We start from the raw sequence: 21,255 nt of genomic DNA, 5'->3' as shown, positions 1-21,255 counted from the left end.
AAATCAACATGTAGGTAAAATGGTTTCACTGATCTATCTTGTAGCTGCCAAATTATGGTCAAAGTTGCTACGGTTATGTGAACTAGACACCCCTTTCTTTGAAACTGAATCACATTTTAGGGTATTTCCTCAGAGGGCCGATGTTTATATGACGGCCTGCTGTGACCACCACATGACACTGATTATAGGCCACCCTACAGGCTATCAGATGCTCACATAGACAACAATGATGGGCCTCATTTTAGAAGCCCAGTTTTTAATGATCAGACTTGATTATGACTATATTAAGTAGTCTTAACGAGTGGAATTTGACCATTGAAAAATTGAGGAAACCATAGTGTGAGCTGCTAGTGCCATGCCATTCTACGCCCATGGTGGTTTTCCCATCGAGCAGGGTTTAAATCTCCTTTTATGCAATTACACTACCCCTTGCAGCCCAATTTTACGGTACTTGCAATGCTTTTAGAGGTACAGTTCACGCTCCTGTTCCATGGTACTGGCAATTCCAAACCAATTTTTCGTTTACCAGATTCATTTTGGATTAGTGAATGTACATTTGGTAAATGTCATGGTTTGTCATCCACATAGGAATTACAGCAGGGTGGCAACAAGCCATTTTGGAGGCATTTTTATTCATGGCTTAGATGAGGGCTTGCTTGCAGCCATGGTTTGTTTCATTGAATAATGCATCTCCATCATGTTACAGACTAATAGTGTCTAGGTACTCTGTAGATTAAACAGGAATCCAATTTGACATTGTTAGATGTTATAAACCTTTATTGCGTTTTGTCTTGCAGTACACTGTTTATGTCAAATCCATTGTTTGGACGGTCCTATCGTTATTTAGAGAGACCAGGCCAACAACACCTGATAATGACTCACCGATATTTTTTTATTTCTTAATCAATGAATCTTGGATCACATCTCATCGCATTTCACAGCTGTTCCCCAAACACCTCCCCGCCTCCATTACACAATATTGACCCAACATTAAATAAAAACAGCCAGCGGGAGATATGTGCCGTAGCGCCTCCTTTGAGGGCTGTAAATCCAGGTGGGGCACTTGGCTCTCCACTGGTCTCTCTCCACACTCCCATGTTCCCATGTTGCAGTCCAGATAGCCAGAGAGAAGCAGCTGGGGCCGTGTTTGAGTGACAGCCAGACAGTCACTGTCATTGTCTCAGAGGGACACGTCTCCTCCGGGGACGGCCCCTTCTCATCACATCGCACCTGCTGCTACAGTACGCCCACTCCGCGCCCTGCGCCCCCGCGCCCCGCATTATTTGGTCACGGCAGTTGGTCCAGATTGCTGCGGGCTAAATTCCATGTCAAGGTTAAGGTGACATTGAGAAAAAAAGGACATATTGCTAATGTATTCCGTTGTGTTTGACAAGACGACTCTCTCTCTCTCCCTTGCACACAATTGGAAAATAGCATTTCCTTTTTCCTTCCCCAACTCCCTCTGATTCAGCCAGATCTTTGTGAAAATTTGTCGTAATTACAGAAGCTTATCTGTGGGACTGGTGGGTAATTCTGTAGGCAGACGTGTATGGAATGCTAATTGTCCTTCTGTCAGCAGCAGCAGCATACCTCATACGCAATACCCACTGCGCAAGTCTGTTCTGTTCCACCTCGTGCATTGATGTTTTGACTTTAAAAGCAAGTTCATGCGTAACGTGCGGATGAAGCTCACTCCTCTCCACACTGATGTGTGTTTGTGTGTGTGTCACACGTGCCAACGGGCTTTGCAGTCACAGGCGGTTTCCGTCAGGGAAACATAGTCATGCATGTGAAGACCCACACAGCTAAGAGCTAGTAGTGCTCAAAGCAAACAGTGTTTTTTTTTTTTTGCTATCAAGATTTCAGCAGTGCACCAGCCCAAACATCAGCCTCAAGGTTATTATTCCATGTACCAAAACAGCTTCAAGCATTTCCATTTTTTTGTCATCTTGTTTTTACAAAAAGGGAATTGTTCTTTTCTGGGTCAGTAGTCCAGTGGGCTTTATTTTAGATCGACATTTGTTTGATTTAGAATCTTTTTAATGTACTGTTTACAGTACATTGACACATTTCCATGTTCACATACATACCGTATCTACGTATAATTGAGTTGAGCTTTGAGTGGAGCATTGTCTTTTCAGTTAGCAGTAAGTCTAATTAAATGTGTTAATGTGTAAAGTAATGAAGTTAACAAGATAGCATTTAGTTTTCCTTGACACTATATATATTTATATTCTGTATGCTTGCTTGCCTCTCTAGTCTCCAGCCCAGGGAGCCTCCACTGCCATCTTGGCAGCTGCCGCCTCTGAACTAGAGGGTGTGGGTGGGTGCTATCTGCACAACGGGCGGAAGACCCGCTCCTCCGCGGCCTCGAACGACGCAAGCCTCCAGGCCCATCTGTGGACACAGAGCTCCCGACTGGTGGGCCCCTTGTTGGAGCCGTGCCGAGCAGACTGACGTGGAACGGTGGAAGGGGAGCCCCCCTGGGAGCTGCTGCTGTCGGAAGTTCCACCGGGGGACTTGGAAGAGGGCTGACGTGGAGTTAACCTGCTGCTGTCCCAGTAGAGGCAGAAGAGTGGTAGCCAACGCACCACCACCACCGCCACCAACACCAACCCACCCTCTTCAGCCCCAGGCTCAAGTCATCAGGCAGGATTTTCTTCTTCTGTAGTTTGTTTTTCGTTGGAGGGATTCAGTTTGGCAGTTGGCACACAGCCCAATTGATTTTTTTTGTTGGTGTGTATGTCAATCTCTGTACTGATGAACAGTTAAAGGCTGTTAGTAGCTTGGCAAATGCGGATGCCATGCCATAATTGTGGACAGAAATCTCCCTCACATCTGCAGCCACAAAACTAAGAATGAGGATTACTTGTAATAATATAATAATAATATAATAATAATAATAATAATAATGGGAGCCCCTGCCTTTGCTCTCCTGCACACCCTGTGCATACACTGATGTAGCCGCTGTTTGATCTTCCAGGAGAGAGAGAGAAAGAGAGAGAGAGCGAGAGAGAGGTAGAGGTAGAGAGAAAGAGAGAGAGTGATGGGGGAAAAAAATCGAAGATGAAAAAGAAAAGCACCTTGGCTCCACAGGTAATGCAGTCTGTGGTGTATTGGCCTTCAAACCCCCTCTGTGATGTTTTGTTTTCCTCCCACGGATCTTGTGACATGCCATTGTGATCTTTAACCACTGTGATGATTTTATGATGTTTGATTTTTCATAATTGGACTACTCCTTTGGGTTTATTGGCTGTGTGTCTCACAAAAAGTATATTCTGCCTAATGTCTTTGTGCATACGGATTTAGTAGTGTGGTCTCTTTTTTTTGCAAGCTTAATGAGAATTCGAGAGCACATGTTCAGTAACACGATTAATCGTCTATCACGATTACAAAGGACTAAATGTTTTGAGTCTGTGAAATGCTACCCGGTCTGTGTAATGGAACCATGTGCACCTTTCCTTTTGACTTTGACACAGGTGGTACATTCCTAATGGAAAACATAAATTCTTAATCAGCTTGGCAAATATGTCTGAGCTAATCAGAGCCGTAGACAGAATTGTTTCTTGAAATAACCTCCAATTGTCCTTGTGTGTGTGCGCGCGCGTGTGTGTACATGCGTGCGTGTACGCATGTGTTTGTGTGCAGAAAGCATTCATGCACTAGATCAATAGAATTTTCTACTGGTGGCACAAATACCACTTTTCCCGTCTTCATTTTTTTCACATTGCTTTGTTTTGTTTTCTCCAAATCCTCGTTTTATCTTCCTCTCTTCGTATTGGACATGTTTCCAATCTGGTGATGAGCATTTTAGTTTGCCATCATCATCATACCAGGAGGACACAGCCAGCCGCCAACGCGCCATCTGCAGAGCAAGCCGTGCGCAAACAAACACCATCCGATCCGATCGGCTCTCGGAGTAGCAGCCAGCAGCAGCAGGCTTTCGTTTCACAGAGCAAATGTTCAGTTTTATGAATGACAACTACTTACTACCTTGTGCCACCACCACCGCACACTGTGTACCACCATTCATCACTGAAATCTATTTAAATCTATTTAAATTCCATCTAACATGGACCACCCCCCTGGCTCCCTCCCTCAGGTGCACCTTAGCTGCATTCCCCAACCTGGCTGCCTTGTAGGCAATTGTGATGTGGAGTGGTGTGGAGTCCCGGGGGTTGAGTGGGAGTAATAACAATGAGATTGCAGCAGCAGCACCCGTCCCTTTCCCTTCCCTTCCCTTCCTTTCCTTTCCTCTCCTCTCCTCTCGCATCCCAACCGCAGCAGCAGCCTCTAATGAAATTGACATTGCAGCTTAGCATATCGTTCAGCCTGTGAATTGAATGTGAAAACCAGAATGTCCCGAGTGGTTGTGTTGTGAGTGAGGAAGACGAGCGTCACTGCTGGTCCAGCCCTCCCTCCCTCCCTCTCCGCTGCTGCTGCTGCTGCTGCTGCTGCTGCTGCTGCTGCTGCTGCTGCTGCGTCTCCCAAGGACCCAGACGGCTCTGGACAGAATGCCTTGGCAGCAGAGGTGGGAGCGGAGGAGAGACATTGGACACAAGCGTGTGAAGCTGACCCTAAGACGCTGTCAGGCTCGTGCTGTGTGTAATGAACTGTGTGCACATGTGTTTCCTCGGTGTGTTGTTTAGGGAGGACTGCTGTTGGATGTACTAAGATGTACTTGGTGAAATGCGCAAGTGTTTCTCATTAGTGCTAAACGTTCTTTCCCCTTGATGTCATGGCAGACCGCGGCCAGGTTGGTCGTCATTGTGCTTTTTGGCTGACCGCAACCAGTTTTCCATCATGTCCGTGTTCCAACAAGTAATGCAGAAAGTCATTGGACTAAGTGTAAAACACACAAATTAGGTATATCAAATCTATGAACTGCCTAAGAAGGAGAGAATACACATTATTGACCTTATGGATTTTTTTGTGAAGAAGATTCAAAGTTCACATTGTGTGTTTTTGTTTGTTTGTTTGCTTGTTTGTTTCAAAACTTTCACTTTCAAATTGGCACACAAGATAACATGTCATCCCACTGTTCCAGAAGTCCACGTTAACACAATTGCACAGTAATGCTACAATAGATAAGAAATTTCTACTTTCCTGATACATGTTGTTTGGTGTCCTCAACGTAGATGTACAAAAATGTGGCAGTCTTGTGTATGTTTTTGTAGTCTGTGTATTGATGTCTTTACCAGCTGAATATTCTCTGATATCTGAAGGTCATTTTTTTGTGCTATCAACAGTGAAGAAAGACTTTCTTTTGTTTAGACATTAGACGTTAAGGTTAGAGTAAGGTCTTTTTTTCCTTCCATATGTCCCACTTTTTGGTGGGTTTTGGGCTACTGTGTTCTTCAGGTTAAGTTCAATTAGCCACTAAAGAAACTGAAAATAAGTTAAGCACATTTTTTTGTGCAAGCGGCCCATAGGAGGACCTGTAGGGATGGCATTTATATTAAATGTTTACATCCCTACACGGTACCTTACAATCAAATGGGTATATGATTTGAATGGTTATGTCACTGACTAACACAACATTTTTGTAATGTTGTGAAGATATTGTAATTATTTGTCTTATTTTGAGAAAACATTTGCTTAATAGTCATATTTTCCCACCTGTGCCAAAAGCACCTTTTACCTTTACCAACAATAATGTTTAACTGTGAACTGAAAATATAAAAGAAATGTAGCAATTGAAAAGTAAGTGTAATGAGGAGTGTTGACTGAATTGTGGAGTGAGATGTAACGTAATGAGACAAAGAATCTACAGGAGGTTTCCCTTCTCAATATATATAGTGTTACCCTTTTCCATTTTATATCTTTACAATTATGAATAGAGAATTATTTAAGTGGTAAGATGTTTATATTTTAGTGTGATAAGTCAAATATTTTTGTTTGAGTTTGCGGTGTGTGTTGTTCTCGACGATGTAGCTCAAGCTTTGAAAATGCTGTCTGCCATCTTTAAAAATGTCCAACCAAAGGCCCACTGAGGTGATTCACACAGACTGCCGATGACCCTCTCTGCAACCTATGAGGAAAGTACTAAGCTCACTGTAATAAAACATGCTGTGCTGGAGCTCTTTGGAAATGTATAGTCCCATTCTCATATCACTGTGAGATGAACAATGACAAAGCAAACTAATAAAATATTACAAATGTTCAACTACGAATTTTCTGTTCGTTTTTTTTTTTTTTTTTTTTTTTTAACACAGGAAGGATTCACTTTTTTCTCTGATTTCTCTCTTTTCTGTGTCTCGTGATGTTTGCCTCTGTAGCTTTTCTGGTCCAATAGACCAGTGGTTCCCAACCTATGGGTCGGGACCCCCCTTATGGGTCGCCAAAGATCCACAGGGGGTCGCGGAGCCCTCTTGATTTTAAGGGGTTTCGTTTTAAATATATATAGCCCATGTTGAATAAAAGACAAAGCATTTAACTAATATTAAATGCATAGACGCAACAAATTGTAAGTGCTACATTAAACATTTATTCTATATTTGACCAAAGACGAATTGAGGAATAAAATAACTAAAATTAGTTTTCCCAAGAAACAGAGTGCATCGTGTGACTCCGTGGGCGCTCGCGTGTTTGGGTCACCAAAGCTTACAATAGTAAAAACATGGGTCCCTTAAGAAAAAGGTTGGGAACCACTGCAATAGACGATAAAGTCCGGTTACACTAAGACCATATCTAAGGGCACCCACCCTCCATCATCTGCTGCCTGCTCATCTTGTTTGTGCCCGTAAGTCGCTGACAGCTTTCGCTGGTCCCAGGACAAAGTAATCGGTAATGGGCCCCTACCCAGTATATGCAATGTATTGAGGACCCAATTCTGGGCCCCCTCTCTCCCTGGGCCCGGGACAACGTACCCCTTTGCCCCCATCTGTTGGCAGCCCTGCCTGTAAGATTCCATCCATTGTGACAGATGATTTACTGGATGTACTGTATGGATATTCAGTAAGGGTTAACGTTCGGCGAGAAGGTCGCTACCGTGGAATAGCAGCACGACAGAGAGAATCTTTAGACCCCGACGCGGAGCGGAGGGGTCTTGTTCTCTCTGAAGTGCTGCTATTCCACAAAGCGACCGACTCGCCGAAAGTTAACCCGCTTATTATATGGATATACTTAAATGATTCACACATGCGGGGACATTTCTTTAGACCTATTTAATGTTAAGATTGTTGCTGCGCAAAACAAAACAGTGCCGTTGTGGAACTTCGCTAGGCAACAGCTAGGTAGGCTAGCCAGGACAACAGGTGTTGTCTATCACAGCAGCTGATTAGAGTGACAAAAGACCGGACCCCCTGCGGAGTGATATGAAACATTCGCTTTAGCCACTGACTTGTAGGCTATACAAGCCAGTGGCTTTAGTAGTGAACGTCTTGTTGCCATTGACAGCGGTAGCCAGGACAACGGGTGCTGTCTATCACAGCAGCTGATTAGAGTCTTGTTGAAAAGTCGCTTTAGCAGTGAAAAGTCTTGTTGCCATTGACAGCGGTCTGTTATAGACCAACCCGTCCGTTATCGAAAAATAACAGACGTCCGAACGTTGGGGAGCCCCGTTGAAATGAATGGAGCATTCGACAGATGACGTCACAACCATATAATAAGCATAATTAATATCCTGCACTGGCATTACTGAGCTGGTGTTTACATGTAAACTGAGTCGTTCATCAAAGATTGATTGAAAAGGTGCTTCCGACATACTGCATTTTCACAGACTTTCGCCATTTTTGTCACAAATACTCCATATTGTATTTAGACTGACATGCGAAAGGTCATTAGGGTCAGAGTGCAATTCAGTTCAAGCCAATGAATATGTATGCGCGCATTGACACATACCTGTAGATTGCTGACATACAGTACATGCTTTCTTATCTGCAGTGCATTGAAATTTCATTTTCTTAGTATTCATCAGAAACATTTGGACTCTGATGAGCAAACACGTCATCACTTTAAGAAAAGCATGACAGAGCTGTCAGAAAGAGGTTAAAGGCAGTGGTAAACCAGCAAGTGACAGCAAAGACAGACAAGTCTAATGTCTGACTCACTTTCACAATACACATCTTTCAATCATCAATTAATTCTCTTCTACAGTAGGTCATTCTTGGAAGCATACAATATGGAGTAATGTGAGTGTTGCTTTTTATGAAGAAACCGGCCCTTCTAGCCCCAGGCCTAGTGTCTTTCTACATCACATCCTGTGGTTTTGTATGAAGTATGATGGAAGATGTCTGATACAGTAGGCCTATGTGCGTGTATATACTGTATACTGGCATGATGTTTTCTTGGTAATGGCACAGTGCATGAGCCCATCACCAGAGAAGCCACTTGGTGAGCATAAACATCTGCAGCTCAGGGCAACGTAAACAGGCACATCATCGCACACACACCCTCCCGACCCAACAGCACCAAGGCTTCTCTTGTTAAGCACTCCTTAATCGCTGCTCCTCGCTAAAAAAGACACTCTTAATGAAGCACTGACACATTTAATTACACTGTTCCCTGTGTAATACCAAACAATGCTCCACAATTGCACTGGAAAGAAAAGAACAATTACAATGCTATTAACGCCATTCAGCCTAATGGTGCAGATGGCGAGGACTGCTCTGTTTCCTCTAGCAGATGCTGATTCCTCTGCCAAGCTCAGTTCCCTGAAGGCAGGCAGACAATTTCTTTAAAACCATATCTTAAAAGACTGGCAATTACAGACAGTGGCAATGAAGCTGCGTGCCACATTGAGTACACTCATTGTAGCAAGTTGAGTCATTTATGGAGCTTGTTTGTTGCAACAGTTCTAGCATGTTCTAAATATACTGTAGGCCTTCACTGTCTTTTGTATTGTCTTGTGTAAGGTTGGGGTAGGGCTGTGCAATACATTGTATTAATATCGTGATATCGATATTGCTGTCAAACAATGTCAAATTTCACAATATCGATTTGAAACAATATTTTTGTAATTTGTCTATACTGCCAAAAGGGTAGGTTATGCAAAGCACAATGCATTCCCCTCCACTTGAGCACAAAGCAGACTTGCGAGCACAAAGCAGACTTGCTACCCAACACTCATGCAGAACACCACTGTGTGTTTCTCTATGGCCCTCCACTCCAACTGCTGCCTGGTGGGAGTGAAGATTGTGAATGGTTTTGCACAATTAATTTGCCTTTTAAAAAAATCATCGTCTAAAAATATCGTCATATCAATATTGACTGAAATAATCGTGATATTGATTTTTCTAATAATCGAGCAGCCCTACCGTAGTTGGGGGTGATTTAAAGACATCTTTGCTGAAGCATGTCATTCATCATTATAATGATGTCTACACAATGTTCTCTCCCTCAGCAACGAATAAAATGTACCACTTACCATAGGGCTTGCTGCCAGCCTATATGAACCATGTGTCATGTCTTTGCTCGCTTCATTGTACATTTTTTAAAATTATCATTATTATTAATATTATTTTACCTCTGGAGCGGTTGCCATAGCCTCATTACAAACAGTGTCAGATTATTCATGGCACTTCCCGTGGGAGTCGTGTCTTTTTTCATATTATTATTATGATAGTATTTTTCAATTTTCATAAAATCCTTGGAGGGGAAAAGAGCACCCGTTGAGCGAGAGAGAGGGGAACTGCAGCCTGACATGCGGGGGTTATCTGCATCTTAAGTAGCAGTTTTATGCCTTTCGTAGTTGTCAACATTGTGCGGCACAGGCATGGCTGCTGACAGCTTTTGCTGGGCCCGGGACAAAATAATTTGAAAGCCCCCCTGATCCAAAACAGTACAATGTAATGAGGACCCAATTTTGCCCCCCCACCCCCCTCTTTCCCTTGGCCTGGGTCAACTGACTCCTTTGTTACCCCTCTGTGGGCTTCCCTGTGCAGGCAGGCATGGCTGCTCTGCTGAGTCGCACGTGTTTTAGTGTACCATCCATTGTGCAAAATGTGTGCGCGGTGTTGCCTGAAGGCAGGATGTGGGAGGCCATACCGTATGTTGTCAAGTGTTTTTCAAGACTAATCCATCATCTCTGCCCGCCAGTGTTGTCTTTGGCTCCACCCTGACTTGAAATGTGTAGTCTTAGTCATTGAGGTCATTGTTAGTCACCATCAACCACTTTTTTTTACAAGATAATATGAAAATGAATCCACAGATATCCACAAAGAACACGGAGTGACAGTGTGAAGGGAAAATATCAGGTTACTCCTGCTTTGCTGTCAGTCATAATGCATGTCTATACAAGTGTACTGCATACACAGTATAGGCCTATATGTACTGTGTACAGTATGTGCCCACTTATCATGCTGTACAAGAATGACTGAAGAGAGACAAACTCTTTGACAGTAACTTTGAAGAAAACAAATTTGGAAGAAGAAACCTCCTCATTAACCATATTTTTTCTATCTATAATATCTTTTATGATATCAATCAATGAAAGAAAAATGCCAATGGCTTTCGATCAATAAACATCTCACAGGGGACCCTTCTACAATATTTTGTGGGCCCAAAGCCATTAACGTGCACATTTCTATGCTGAACAGCAAACTCAGTGTTTATGAACTATTATACTTAATGATCAGACATTATTTATAGAGCATTACGTTCGCAGACTCCAGCATGACATGAGTCAGAGGGGGGCCTCTGACACATCTACGCCCCCATCACAATACCAATGCTTCTCCCCTGTCCATAACCAGTATTACTCACAATATTTCGAACTTACGTACATATTTTTTTCCATGCAAATGAGTTATAGAAATACAATACGAATCATAGCCTATATTTTACCTTCATATTCTGAAAACAAAAGCAATGTCACAAGCACAGGTGATTATACCATATATGTGCTGTAAGTATCCTGCTGTCATCACATACCTTATCCCAGTCGTTCTCAAAGTGGGGCGCAAGCCCCCCTGGGGGGGCACGGAGGCATCGCAGGGGGGGCCTGTGACATCTGATTTGGGGGGTTTTTCCCCCACGGAAATTATTTCCTGTCTCTCCAATAAGCAATACATTTTAAGCCCTCACCAACATTACATTATACATTGTCATAAATTTAATAGCATAGGAAATGAACACACGTCCCTCTTTTTTAAAATTTCACCAGTCACCTTTCCTTTGATTCTGCGCAGCGCAGCGATTGTAAAATCAGTCTGCGCAAGTACTGCTGTTGCTTGGGGGGGCTCGGAAGCATTCAGATCATCCGAAGGGGGGAATGATGGGAAAAGTTTGAGAACCACTGCCTTATCCCAAGTAATAAAAACACCATGTCCATGGATACCAACCTACAAGAGACAAAAAACACTTTTAACATATTTGAGATAGTATAACTGACAAGAGTTTTTAACAACACAGGGAATACAACAGCCTCATTTTTCAGAGCCATCAAATATGCCTCACATCAGACAGAGCCCTTAACAGTGCCTCCATCCCACAGGAGGCCAGAGTTGGGGAAAGTGTTTCTCTTCATGCACTCTCCCTCACAGCCGTAAGTGAATCACGATTGGGAAAGATCTATATGTGTCATGTCACATAAATGCACAGTGCTCCAAAGGGCCCTTGGAGACTTGAGCCAGTTATCGGCCAACAGACTCGGTAATGGAGGATGTCCTCTGTGGTTTGGTAGACAGAACAGTTTGGCGATGGTTGAGGGGGGTTTGGGGTGTGCTGTTGCAAGTCTATTTTGTTCACTATTAAAACAGATGCAGCAGGAGGATGAAACTGTTTTTTTCTTTCAGAGACCGGAGGCCTATATACTAAATAGCTGGTTCAGGAGTAAACCAGGTTAAGTAAAGAGGCACTAAATCATCTGCTAGAAGAGCCTGGAGTCCTCATTTGAGATGATTTACCTCTGAACTTAACCTGGTTTACTCCTGAAAACAGTTCCTTAGTATAAGCTTGCAGATGAATAGGCAAACTGTTTTTCTTTCGGAGACTAGATGAATATCACGAGATGAGATGCTTTTGTTATGAAGTATACGGCACCCAGCCCTTGGGCAAGGCGTACACTACACTACACTACACTGCAAGGCAGCCGCAGCACATGGTGCTTTATTAGCTGCAGCTGCTACAGGTGTGCCAGCTTTCCTTCTATATGGATTTTTCTTTTCGCCTGAGCCCCTTCCTCCCATATTGCACCCCTCAACAGTCATGCATATTTCACAGCACAGTTACATGGCGCTATTCAGACATGCCACTATTCAGACATTGATGTCTATTGTCTGAATACCGGCACATTTCCCACTGAAATCTGGCATGTCTGTGGTTTGGGATATGTTACTCACGTTTTATCAGTTTAGGGACAGTGCATGCAGTTACCCTAACCCTAATCCTCCACGGCATGTCGGATGTCGGAATAGCGGTATGTCTGAATACTATCGCTTGTCCCCCACATCACAACTACCCAAGTGTATCTATCTGCAGAGTTGTATAAGGAAGTACTCTTGCAGATGTAATTACAGCACTAGTAGTATGATATTACAAAGTTGAAAGTATGTAATATACCAATAGAGTTGTAATTGCATCTGTTCGAGTAGAACTTCGACTTGTACTTCATACAGCTCTGTGTATCTGTATATTGCCTGTGCATGCATCACACTTCAACACTTCAACACTTCACACTTTCTATAGTTTGACAACACAATTCCTTCATGCTTTACTATTCTTTTATAATGACTTTGTTGCAAGTTTGATGTTACAGCCATGGAAGCTGAGGTCTGTGTTTAAGAAGAATCTACTTTGCAGTACATTACCAGCACACTCTGCTGTTCGGCCTTACATTTGCACATGAGAAGAACTGGCAGATCTTTCTGGCCCCATTAGGCTTTTATGGGGTTTCAATCCTGTCAGGAATGATCCATCATAATCCATCATAATCACATCATTTCACACTGTTTCAACCCTGTAAGTTTACAGGATTCTATTCTATTCTATTCTATTCTATTCTATTCTATTCTATTCTATTCTATGGCGCTGACACATCATCTGCTACATGTAGTATACTGTATGTGGTTCGGAGTTACAAAGAAGCCTTTGTATGTGTATTTGTATTTGGTGGTAATGGAAACAGCTGATAAACAGCACAGACTCCTCATTTTCTTAACTGTGTCAATGACATTTTAGTAGTAGCACACAGCAGGGTGGTACAACCACAGCTATTGCCGCTATTGTATGGATGAAATGTGTTTTGCTCGTTTTTAGTGGATTATCTAAGAAATATATTCATTGGAGTACATTACCAATTACTAATTAATTCATGGGCATTAGCTTTGGTTGTACCACCTGATGCCTCAGCCCAAGACAACGTCATTGACCTAACTATTAAATGACGCCTGCTAGACACCTACGTATCTGTTTGCTGGTTAACCACTTACTGTGGTTTAACTTAGCCAGGTTTATCACTACGCCATGTGTAACCATTACTTCACTCTGCACATTATTACATTACATTACATTACATTTCACTTAGCTGACGCTTTCATTTGTTCAAAGCGACTTACAACTATTATTTTTCAGGGTATTGGTTACAGTCCCTGGAGCAATGTGGGGTTAGGTGCCTTGCTCAAGGGCACTTCAGCCATGGATGGAGGTGTAGGGGGAGGTCAGGGGGGATTCGAACCGGCAACCCCTAGATTGAAAGACCAACTCTCTAACCACTAGGCCACGGCTGACGAGGGAACACCTCCCCTGGTAATACAAATAGATTGACACTAAGAGCTCAGAATGTCAATCAAGGCCTAAGAGTTAGAGATGCAATCTTTAGATGATGGGGTGACATGAGCAGGTTGAGAGCAGGATTTGAAGGGCTAATCAGTGAAGCAATTGCTTGTGCCACAGTCAATCAAGAAGCATCGCAAATTGCATCACATGACCTGCCGTGACTCTCATTCAAATTCTCTTAATGGGAAAACCCATGAATCCACAGTGTCACATGAATAGGAGCTAATTTCTTGATTCTGTTTTTGGATCATCATTTCTTATTTCATATTGCCAATCTCCCAGTGTACATTATATATTATAAACTAATTGGCAGAGTGTATGTAGATAAAATAGCAAATGTTTTTGATGGCGTTTTGCTGTTGTTGATCTTCTTCATCATCTATTCTAGGCTGGCTATCCATAATCTGTCAGCTGTCGGCATTTGTACACAGCACAGGTGTTCTGGGAAGCCCTCAGTCACACCTACGCTCAACACATTTGCCCAAGAGTTCGATACGGTTCACTGTGCAGACAAGCACAGCTCTCGTCACTGTTATGATGAATGCCTTGACGTTTCACAGAGCAGGGGCCTATACTACAAAGATGATTCAGGAGGTAAATCATCTAATACAAGAGCCCGGAGTCCTCATGTTCTACGAAAATAACCTGCATTTTAACCAAATTGTGTTGTGTTTCAGCTCAATACAGAACCATACTTTTGTTTCTAAATACAGGACGAGTCTGTATTTGACGGTTGGCAACTCTATAGCCCTTGACCATCTCCCGCTGCCGCTCACCTCAGTCACACCTACGCTCAACACATTTGCCCAAGAGTTCGGTACGGTTCACTGTGCAGACAAGCACAGCTCTCGTCACTGTTATGATGCATGCCTTCATGCTCTTGACCATCACCCGCTGCCACACACCTCATTGGCACTTCCTGTTTTCCACAAGGGTTTGCCACCGTAGCTCCGGGAGGTGCAGGCAGGGCTGGACTAACCATCTAGCATAGCGGGAATTTCCCAGTGGACCCCGCTCCCTTGTAGGCCCCTATTTTCAGAAATGTAAAAAAAAATAAAAAAAAATAAAGGGTGAGTCAGTTCTGCGCCACTTATTATGAGAGGTTCTTTTAAGCCAAAAGTACCTGGGCCCTATTTCTCCACAGCAGTGCCGGAAGGTGCAGGACTACCTCAGATGACGTTTATAGGTCACTTCTTCCACAAGGCTTTTATCATTACACACATGCGTCACCAACAGGCAGCATGACAAGCAGCTGTGGTTGTGGCACTCACCCTCACTCCATGCAACCTGCACTCCTCATCCAGGAATGGACTGGCCATCTGGCATAGCGGGTATTTCCCGGTGGGCCCCTCTTTTCAGAAATGTAGGCCTAAAAAAAAAAATTTAGCCAAAAGTCCCCGGGTCCTATTTCTCCCCCAGTTCAGCCCTGTCACTCTCACCCTCACTCCATGCAACCTGCACTCATCACTCCACACACTTTATGTACTCAGTAATAACCTACTAGGTCATTGCACAAGCTTTTGAAAAGAAGAAAAATATCATGTTGCATTTCTTGACAGTTATGTAAATGTACTGTTTCCTGGACCACTGTAGAGTTAGATACATTGCTTAAGGATGCCACAAACACAGCGCTGTGTCACTCACTAGGGATGGACTGGCCATCTGGCATAGCGGGCATTTCCCGGTCGGCCCCGCACCCTCATGGGCCCCTATTTTCAGAAATGTAAAAAAAAGTGCCCGGGCCCTATTTCTCCCCCAGTCCACCAGTTCAGCCCTGTCACTCACCCTCACTCCATGCAACCTGCACTCATCACTCAACACTATGTACTCAGTATGTAATAACCCACTAGGTCATTGCACAAGCTTTTGAAATGAAGAAAATGTACATGTTGTGCATTTCTTGACAGAAACGTAGCTGTAGTGACTTATGTAAATGGGCTGTTTCCTAGAACATGTTGGAGCTTGGAGTTAGATACATTGCTTAAGGATGCCACAAACACAGATGGCAGGTGCAGGGATCTGCATCGTTTATCCCTTCATTCCCTCAGCCATGTTTTTCTGCTGTGAAAAAGACTGTGTTCTACAACCAAAAATACTGAATCAAACGAAGATATCGCAAACCACGCCCACTCAATGCAAAAGCGTGTGCTCAAGTTGGGTCTCCTAAGGGGGCGTTGTCCCCTACTTCTTCTTCTCTTTTTGAGGTGTTTGCGCAAGACGTGCGCTACCGCCATCTACAGCGCTAAGGGGACTTCATTGATTCTCAACCTCAGGACTCCGAAGGTCTCCTAACCGAAGGTCTCCTAAAGGGGCGTTCACCCGACATAAAGTGGATACCGGAAAGGAAACAAAATGACGCTTCTTGGTTACATCCACTTTCTTTGCTACAACCCTCCAAGATACCAGCATTCTGTATCATACATACATGAATATCCAAACATATATAGTACATGCCAGTTGGATTTTCTTTATCCACAATCATGTTGCATGGTGCTAATATGTTGCACGCTACTAGTTATGTCCTGTACGGTTACAAATATGTGTATGACAATCATAATATGTGGATGTTGGACAGTTGTACAGTTAATCTACTTTAAAAAATATGTATCTGGGGCCCTGCCGTGGCTCAGAAGGTAGGGCACTGTACTGCTACACCGGCGACACAGATACGATTCTGCCTCGGGTCCTTTGCCGACCGGTTCCCCGTCTGTCTCTTCGCACCTGTTTCCTGTCTGTCTTGAGTGTCCTGTCACAAAAATAAGGCCCATAAAGCCCCCCCCCCGCCCCCCCAAACAAAAGGTGTAGTGGTGGCTCAGTGGGCTAATCCGTCCCTGTGTCACCCTCATACTGTCCTATGTAGATGGGGGTATAAAAGGCAAAATTTCCCCCCCAAAAAAAGTTTTATTTATTTTTTTGCCTTTATTTGACAGGATAGTGAAGGTTGTGACAGGAAGCGAATGGAGAATGGGGAGAGAAAGATGGGGAAGGATGGGCAAAGGACCCGGGCCGGAATCGGACCCCGGTCAGCTGCATAGCAAACGCGTGCCCCACTCAGATTGTGTCTCTTCGCCTCGTGCTGCAGCCCTGTGGTGAAGATAGGAAACAGAGAGGACCATGACCAAGGTCAGACGTTTAATTGTATTTTCATGCTCTATAAATTACACAGAAAGCACTAAATCACCTGTGTTGCATTGTTGCATTCAGCCCTCCGTCCACACCCCGTGGTCTCCGCAGACGTGGGGGTAAACATGTCATGTGGTGTGGGGTTAACCTGTGTGGGGCTGTACACCCAGCCCTCCGTCCACACCCCGCCATCTGCTTAGACGTGGGGGTAAACATGTGGTGTGGGGTTAACCTGCAGGAAATTGGACTCTTCCTCTCTGACACACTGAGCTCAGCCCAACCTTCATCAGGGCCGCTGACAGCTTTGGCTGGGCCCGGGACAAAGTAATCGGAAGGGCCCCCCTTATCCAATACATGCAATGTATTGAGAACCCAAATCTGGGGGCCCCATTTCCCTGGGCCCGAGACAACTGACCTCTTTGTCCCCCAATGTCGGCTTCCCAGACCGTCAGTATATGCAATGTGTAATCAATTTCATGCCTGTGTGAGTCATATGACTTTTCTATGGTGAAACAAGCTGGAGAGGAGATCAGCTCATACAGTCATATAAGTTGGTTTTGCAAGCAATTATTGGTTGTCCGTGTTATCAGAAAGTAATGACTACCTAGTAGTTTTGTTTAAATGCAGCTTTTAATATGTGGATGCCTATGACATACCTCAATGTTGGTTTTTGTTACGTTTTTGTTTTTGAGACATGGACATGAGTTTGAGACATGAGCATGGCTGTAACTACCATTGAGGACACAGAGGTCATGTCCTCATTATTTTTTTCAGAAATGTCAAATTTATCTATGATGAAAATCGATCTATGATCAACAATCGTACATTCATTCTCTATACGCCACTCCCATTTATCCTCAAGACAGTGACTACTGAAAACCAACTTAAAAGTTTGACTGAAGAGTTTGAAGCATTCTAAATGTACAGTATGCAGTATACAGCACGCAATATTCAACCTCGGTTTTTGAAAATGTCTCGTTACGGCCCTGGACATGAGTAAAAATTAGGAAATTGGAAATCGTTGAAAGGATGTGTCCATCAGACAAGAACATTATTGAACCATCTACCAGCCAGACCATGACCTCTACCCCAGCTGAACTGAGGCAAACTGAAGGTGAGCTGAGCTTTATCACGTCTCTCAGCCCCCATTAGGCCTACTAGTACTAAACCTGCTGGAGCCTTAAGATAAGAAGTGACGCCGCTACAACTCTTTTGGCTAATCATGGCATGTCAGTGCAAAGCAGAGCAGAGCAGAAGCAGAGCAAACCGAAATCCCTGTCCTCCTGAGGGGTGGTGCGAAGCTGCAGGATATACGCTCAATCTCTCCTCCAGCTAAGACGCTTACCATCTGAATACATTATTGCTCAGGCAGCTCCTACCGGCTTGAAGCATGTGAATAAAAGTATGGATCTTTAAGCTCTAAGCTGCTCTTAAAGAAAACTAAAGCCAACGTGCTCGGGCATGTGCAGAGTTATCTGCACCATCAGCAACCCAAAAAGAACCCATACATGTCATTTAGTGATCTAAGAAACTGCCTAAAGCACCACCCACACACCCACATACTATACTACACGTGTGGATCTAAACTCATGGATGGATTATGCAAGACTTTCATATTGTTTCATAAATGTGTTGAATGACTCACTCACACAGTTGGTCACGAACCCAGGATTTTGTTATTTTCTGGGGGGGACAAAGGGATAGCTTTGGTTAAAAACACTGCAGCACATGCATCCTCGACTGGCCTAGACACAGTAGGCCTACGTCTATGCTTTTGTATCTGCCCCCATCTACGTATAGTTTTGTAACTGTATTTTTGGGGACTTTTTTGCCTTTTTTTATTACATGACACAATGAGAGTAGACAGGAAACGATTGGGAGAGAGAGATGGGGCAGGATGATGGCCGGACTCGAACCGGGGTCTCCGTGGGCATGCAAGCCCAAATGTGGGGGTCTTAGCATGCTGCGCCACAGCCACCCCCATGTTTTTGTAACTGACCCTCCACCCCCACCTACCCAATCTGTCCCAACTGTTCAAATCAAATCAAGCACTTATTCTCTTAGCATTTTAAAGCAACTGCAATCAGTATAAACAAAACTTCTTTGCAGTGATCCTTTTCCTGTGAACATGCACATAACAGTAAACAAAAATGCACAGTTGAAAAAAAATTTTTTTTAGAGACCACTTTGGGACCAAATACTCTCTAGATTAGAAGATGTTAAATGGACTCCCATGTTGAACACGGCTAAATGTACGATGCAATACAGCCCATGTTGATGAATGAAATGTGCCAGAGCTTTGGGAGTAGTAGAGCACAGGTCAAGGGGACTAATGGGAGCCCGAGGACAGCCCTGCATGGTGACTCATCTACTACAGCTATGTACTATGGTCACTTGGTATCCAGCTGCTCGCCTGATGAATACGGATAGATAAATAAATAGACTGACTGCAGAAATAGCCTGGTGATGCTGAGCATTTTGGTCTGTTTTGATCTATATCTTTGGCCTGTTTATATTACATTACATTACATTACATTACATTGCATTTGGCAGATGCGTTATAACAAAGTGACTCTCAAACGAGGACATAATCATCCATATCTGTGGTCTTATATTGACATCATTGGCCTGTTTATATTACATTACATTACATTACATTGCATTTGGCAGATGCTTTATAACAAAGTGACTTTCAAACGAGGACATAATCATCCATATCTGTGGTCTTATATTGACATCATTGGCCTGTTTATATTACATTACATTACATTACATTACATTGCATTTGGCAGATGCTTTATAACAAAGTGACTCTCAAACGAGGACATAATCATCCATATCTGTGGTCTTATATTGACATCATTGGCCTGTTTATATCTAAATATGCGTCTATATCTATATCTTATAGCTATATCTGTGTATTTCTATTACTCTGTAGGTAGGCCTATTTAGCATTCGTTTGTGCAGTGGAGTGTTCACTTATTGCAATCATACTGTATGTGAAAGCACCCTCCCCCTACCAGAAAACATATTACACGCAAAGAGGCACATGCCATTGACATGCCCTCTAAATTTCAACTGGCTGAAAGACAGGAATGGATTGCTTTTTAATTACTGTGTGTGTGTGCACCATATTGTGTTGATTTCCTCCTCGGTGAGATGGGGAAAGCCTTGGCTTTGCATTACAGCAAAGAACCATCTAGTAGAGTAAGATATGTTAAAACCCGCCCATCCAATGCAAAGAAGTGTGCTCAAAATTCAGTCTCCTAAGGGGGCGTTGTCCCTCCTTCTTCTTCTTCTCTTTTCGTGGTGTTTGCACAAGACGTGCGCTACCGCCATCTACAGCGCTAAGGGGACTCCATTTATTCTCAGTCTCAAGACTCCGAAGGTCTCCTAATCGAAGTTTCTCCTAAAGGGGCGTTCAACCGATGTAAAGTGGATACCGGAAAAGAACCCGCCTGATTTATCTCTCTCTCATATACTATTCTCTGACTACAGTGTGTGATTCCTCCAAAACAGAGCAGTGAAAGATCTGGCATGCATTCCAAAAAAAGACACCCATATTGCAGAGAGCAGTAATTCAGCCTATAGAATTGCATCACACTGTTCGCGTTTCACATACAGCATCTGTGGCAACAGTGATAAATCAGCGAAATTGTCACTATATACGACAGGCAGTGGCTGAGCCCGTCTCTGTGCGCCTCCTTCTAACGAAATCTCAGAGCATGCCAACACTCATTGTAAAGGATATAAATCTTTTCCAACAGATCATTCCAACCGAGGGGCATTTTCCCTGCCTCAGCCCCCTGGCTGCATTCAGGGCTGGACTGGCCATCTGCCATAGTGGGCATTTCCCGGTGGGCTCCGCACCGTCGTGGGCCCCTGTTTTCAGTTTACATTTCTGGGAATTGGGGCCCACGAGGGCGCGGGACCCACCAGTGAGTCAGTTCTGTGCCACGAATTATGAGGGGCCCCTTTAACCCATTTTAGCCTGGAAACACATAAACGCTGCATTCAGGTTCTTGAGATGTGAGGGTTTTCTGTTAAAAAATGTGGGTATGTTAGAGCTGAATGAACACATTCTAAATTGCAAAATGAGGGTCCTAGCTTTTTAGTGCAGCTTATTTCATGTTTGTATGTGCTTCGGAGGCTGAGATATTTAGCATTTAATAAGCAGAGGGCACCCTTTCCCATAAAAGGGCTTAAGCTAAAATGGTTTAAGCTAAAAGTGCCCAGCCCTATTTCTCCCCCAGTCCAGCCCCTGGCAGGCTGTATTCCTGCAGGCTGTTCATCAACATCACAACCAGCGTTGTGTGCGAGGCTGCCCAAGCTTAATGACTGATGATCCCTCCGTAAATCAGAGAGCGGCTGAGGGGAGAGGAGAGGAGAGGAGAGGAGGGGAGAGGAGAGAGGAGA

At 43.7% G+C, this 21,255-nt stretch overlaps 1 protein-coding gene across 4 annotated transcripts in view; it reads left to right on the top strand.

Moving 5' to 3' along the window:
- Positions 1-6,166, top strand: part of LOC134460753 (dehydrogenase/reductase SDR family member on chromosome X-like) — a 43,289-nt gene extending 37,123 nt beyond the window's left edge. For all 4 annotated transcript variants that reach the window (XM_063213283.1, XM_063213281.1, XM_063213280.1 and 1 more), the window contains exon 7: positions 2,260-6,166. In XM_063213283.1, the coding sequence (XP_063069353.1) occupies positions 2,260-2,457 (198 nt within the window). In that variant the 3' untranslated portion in view covers positions 2,458-6,166. The remainder of the gene's footprint in view (positions 1-2,259) is intronic.
- The last annotated feature ends 15,089 nt before the right edge of the window (positions 6,167-21,255 follow it).

This window comes from Engraulis encrasicolus, chromosome 13, assembly GCF_034702125.1.
Source record: "Engraulis encrasicolus isolate BLACKSEA-1 chromosome 13, IST_EnEncr_1.0, whole genome shotgun sequence".
Lineage (NCBI taxonomy): Eukaryota > Metazoa > Chordata > Actinopteri > Clupeiformes > Engraulidae > Engraulis > Engraulis encrasicolus.
This window is presented reverse-complemented; position numbering and strand designations above follow the sequence as displayed.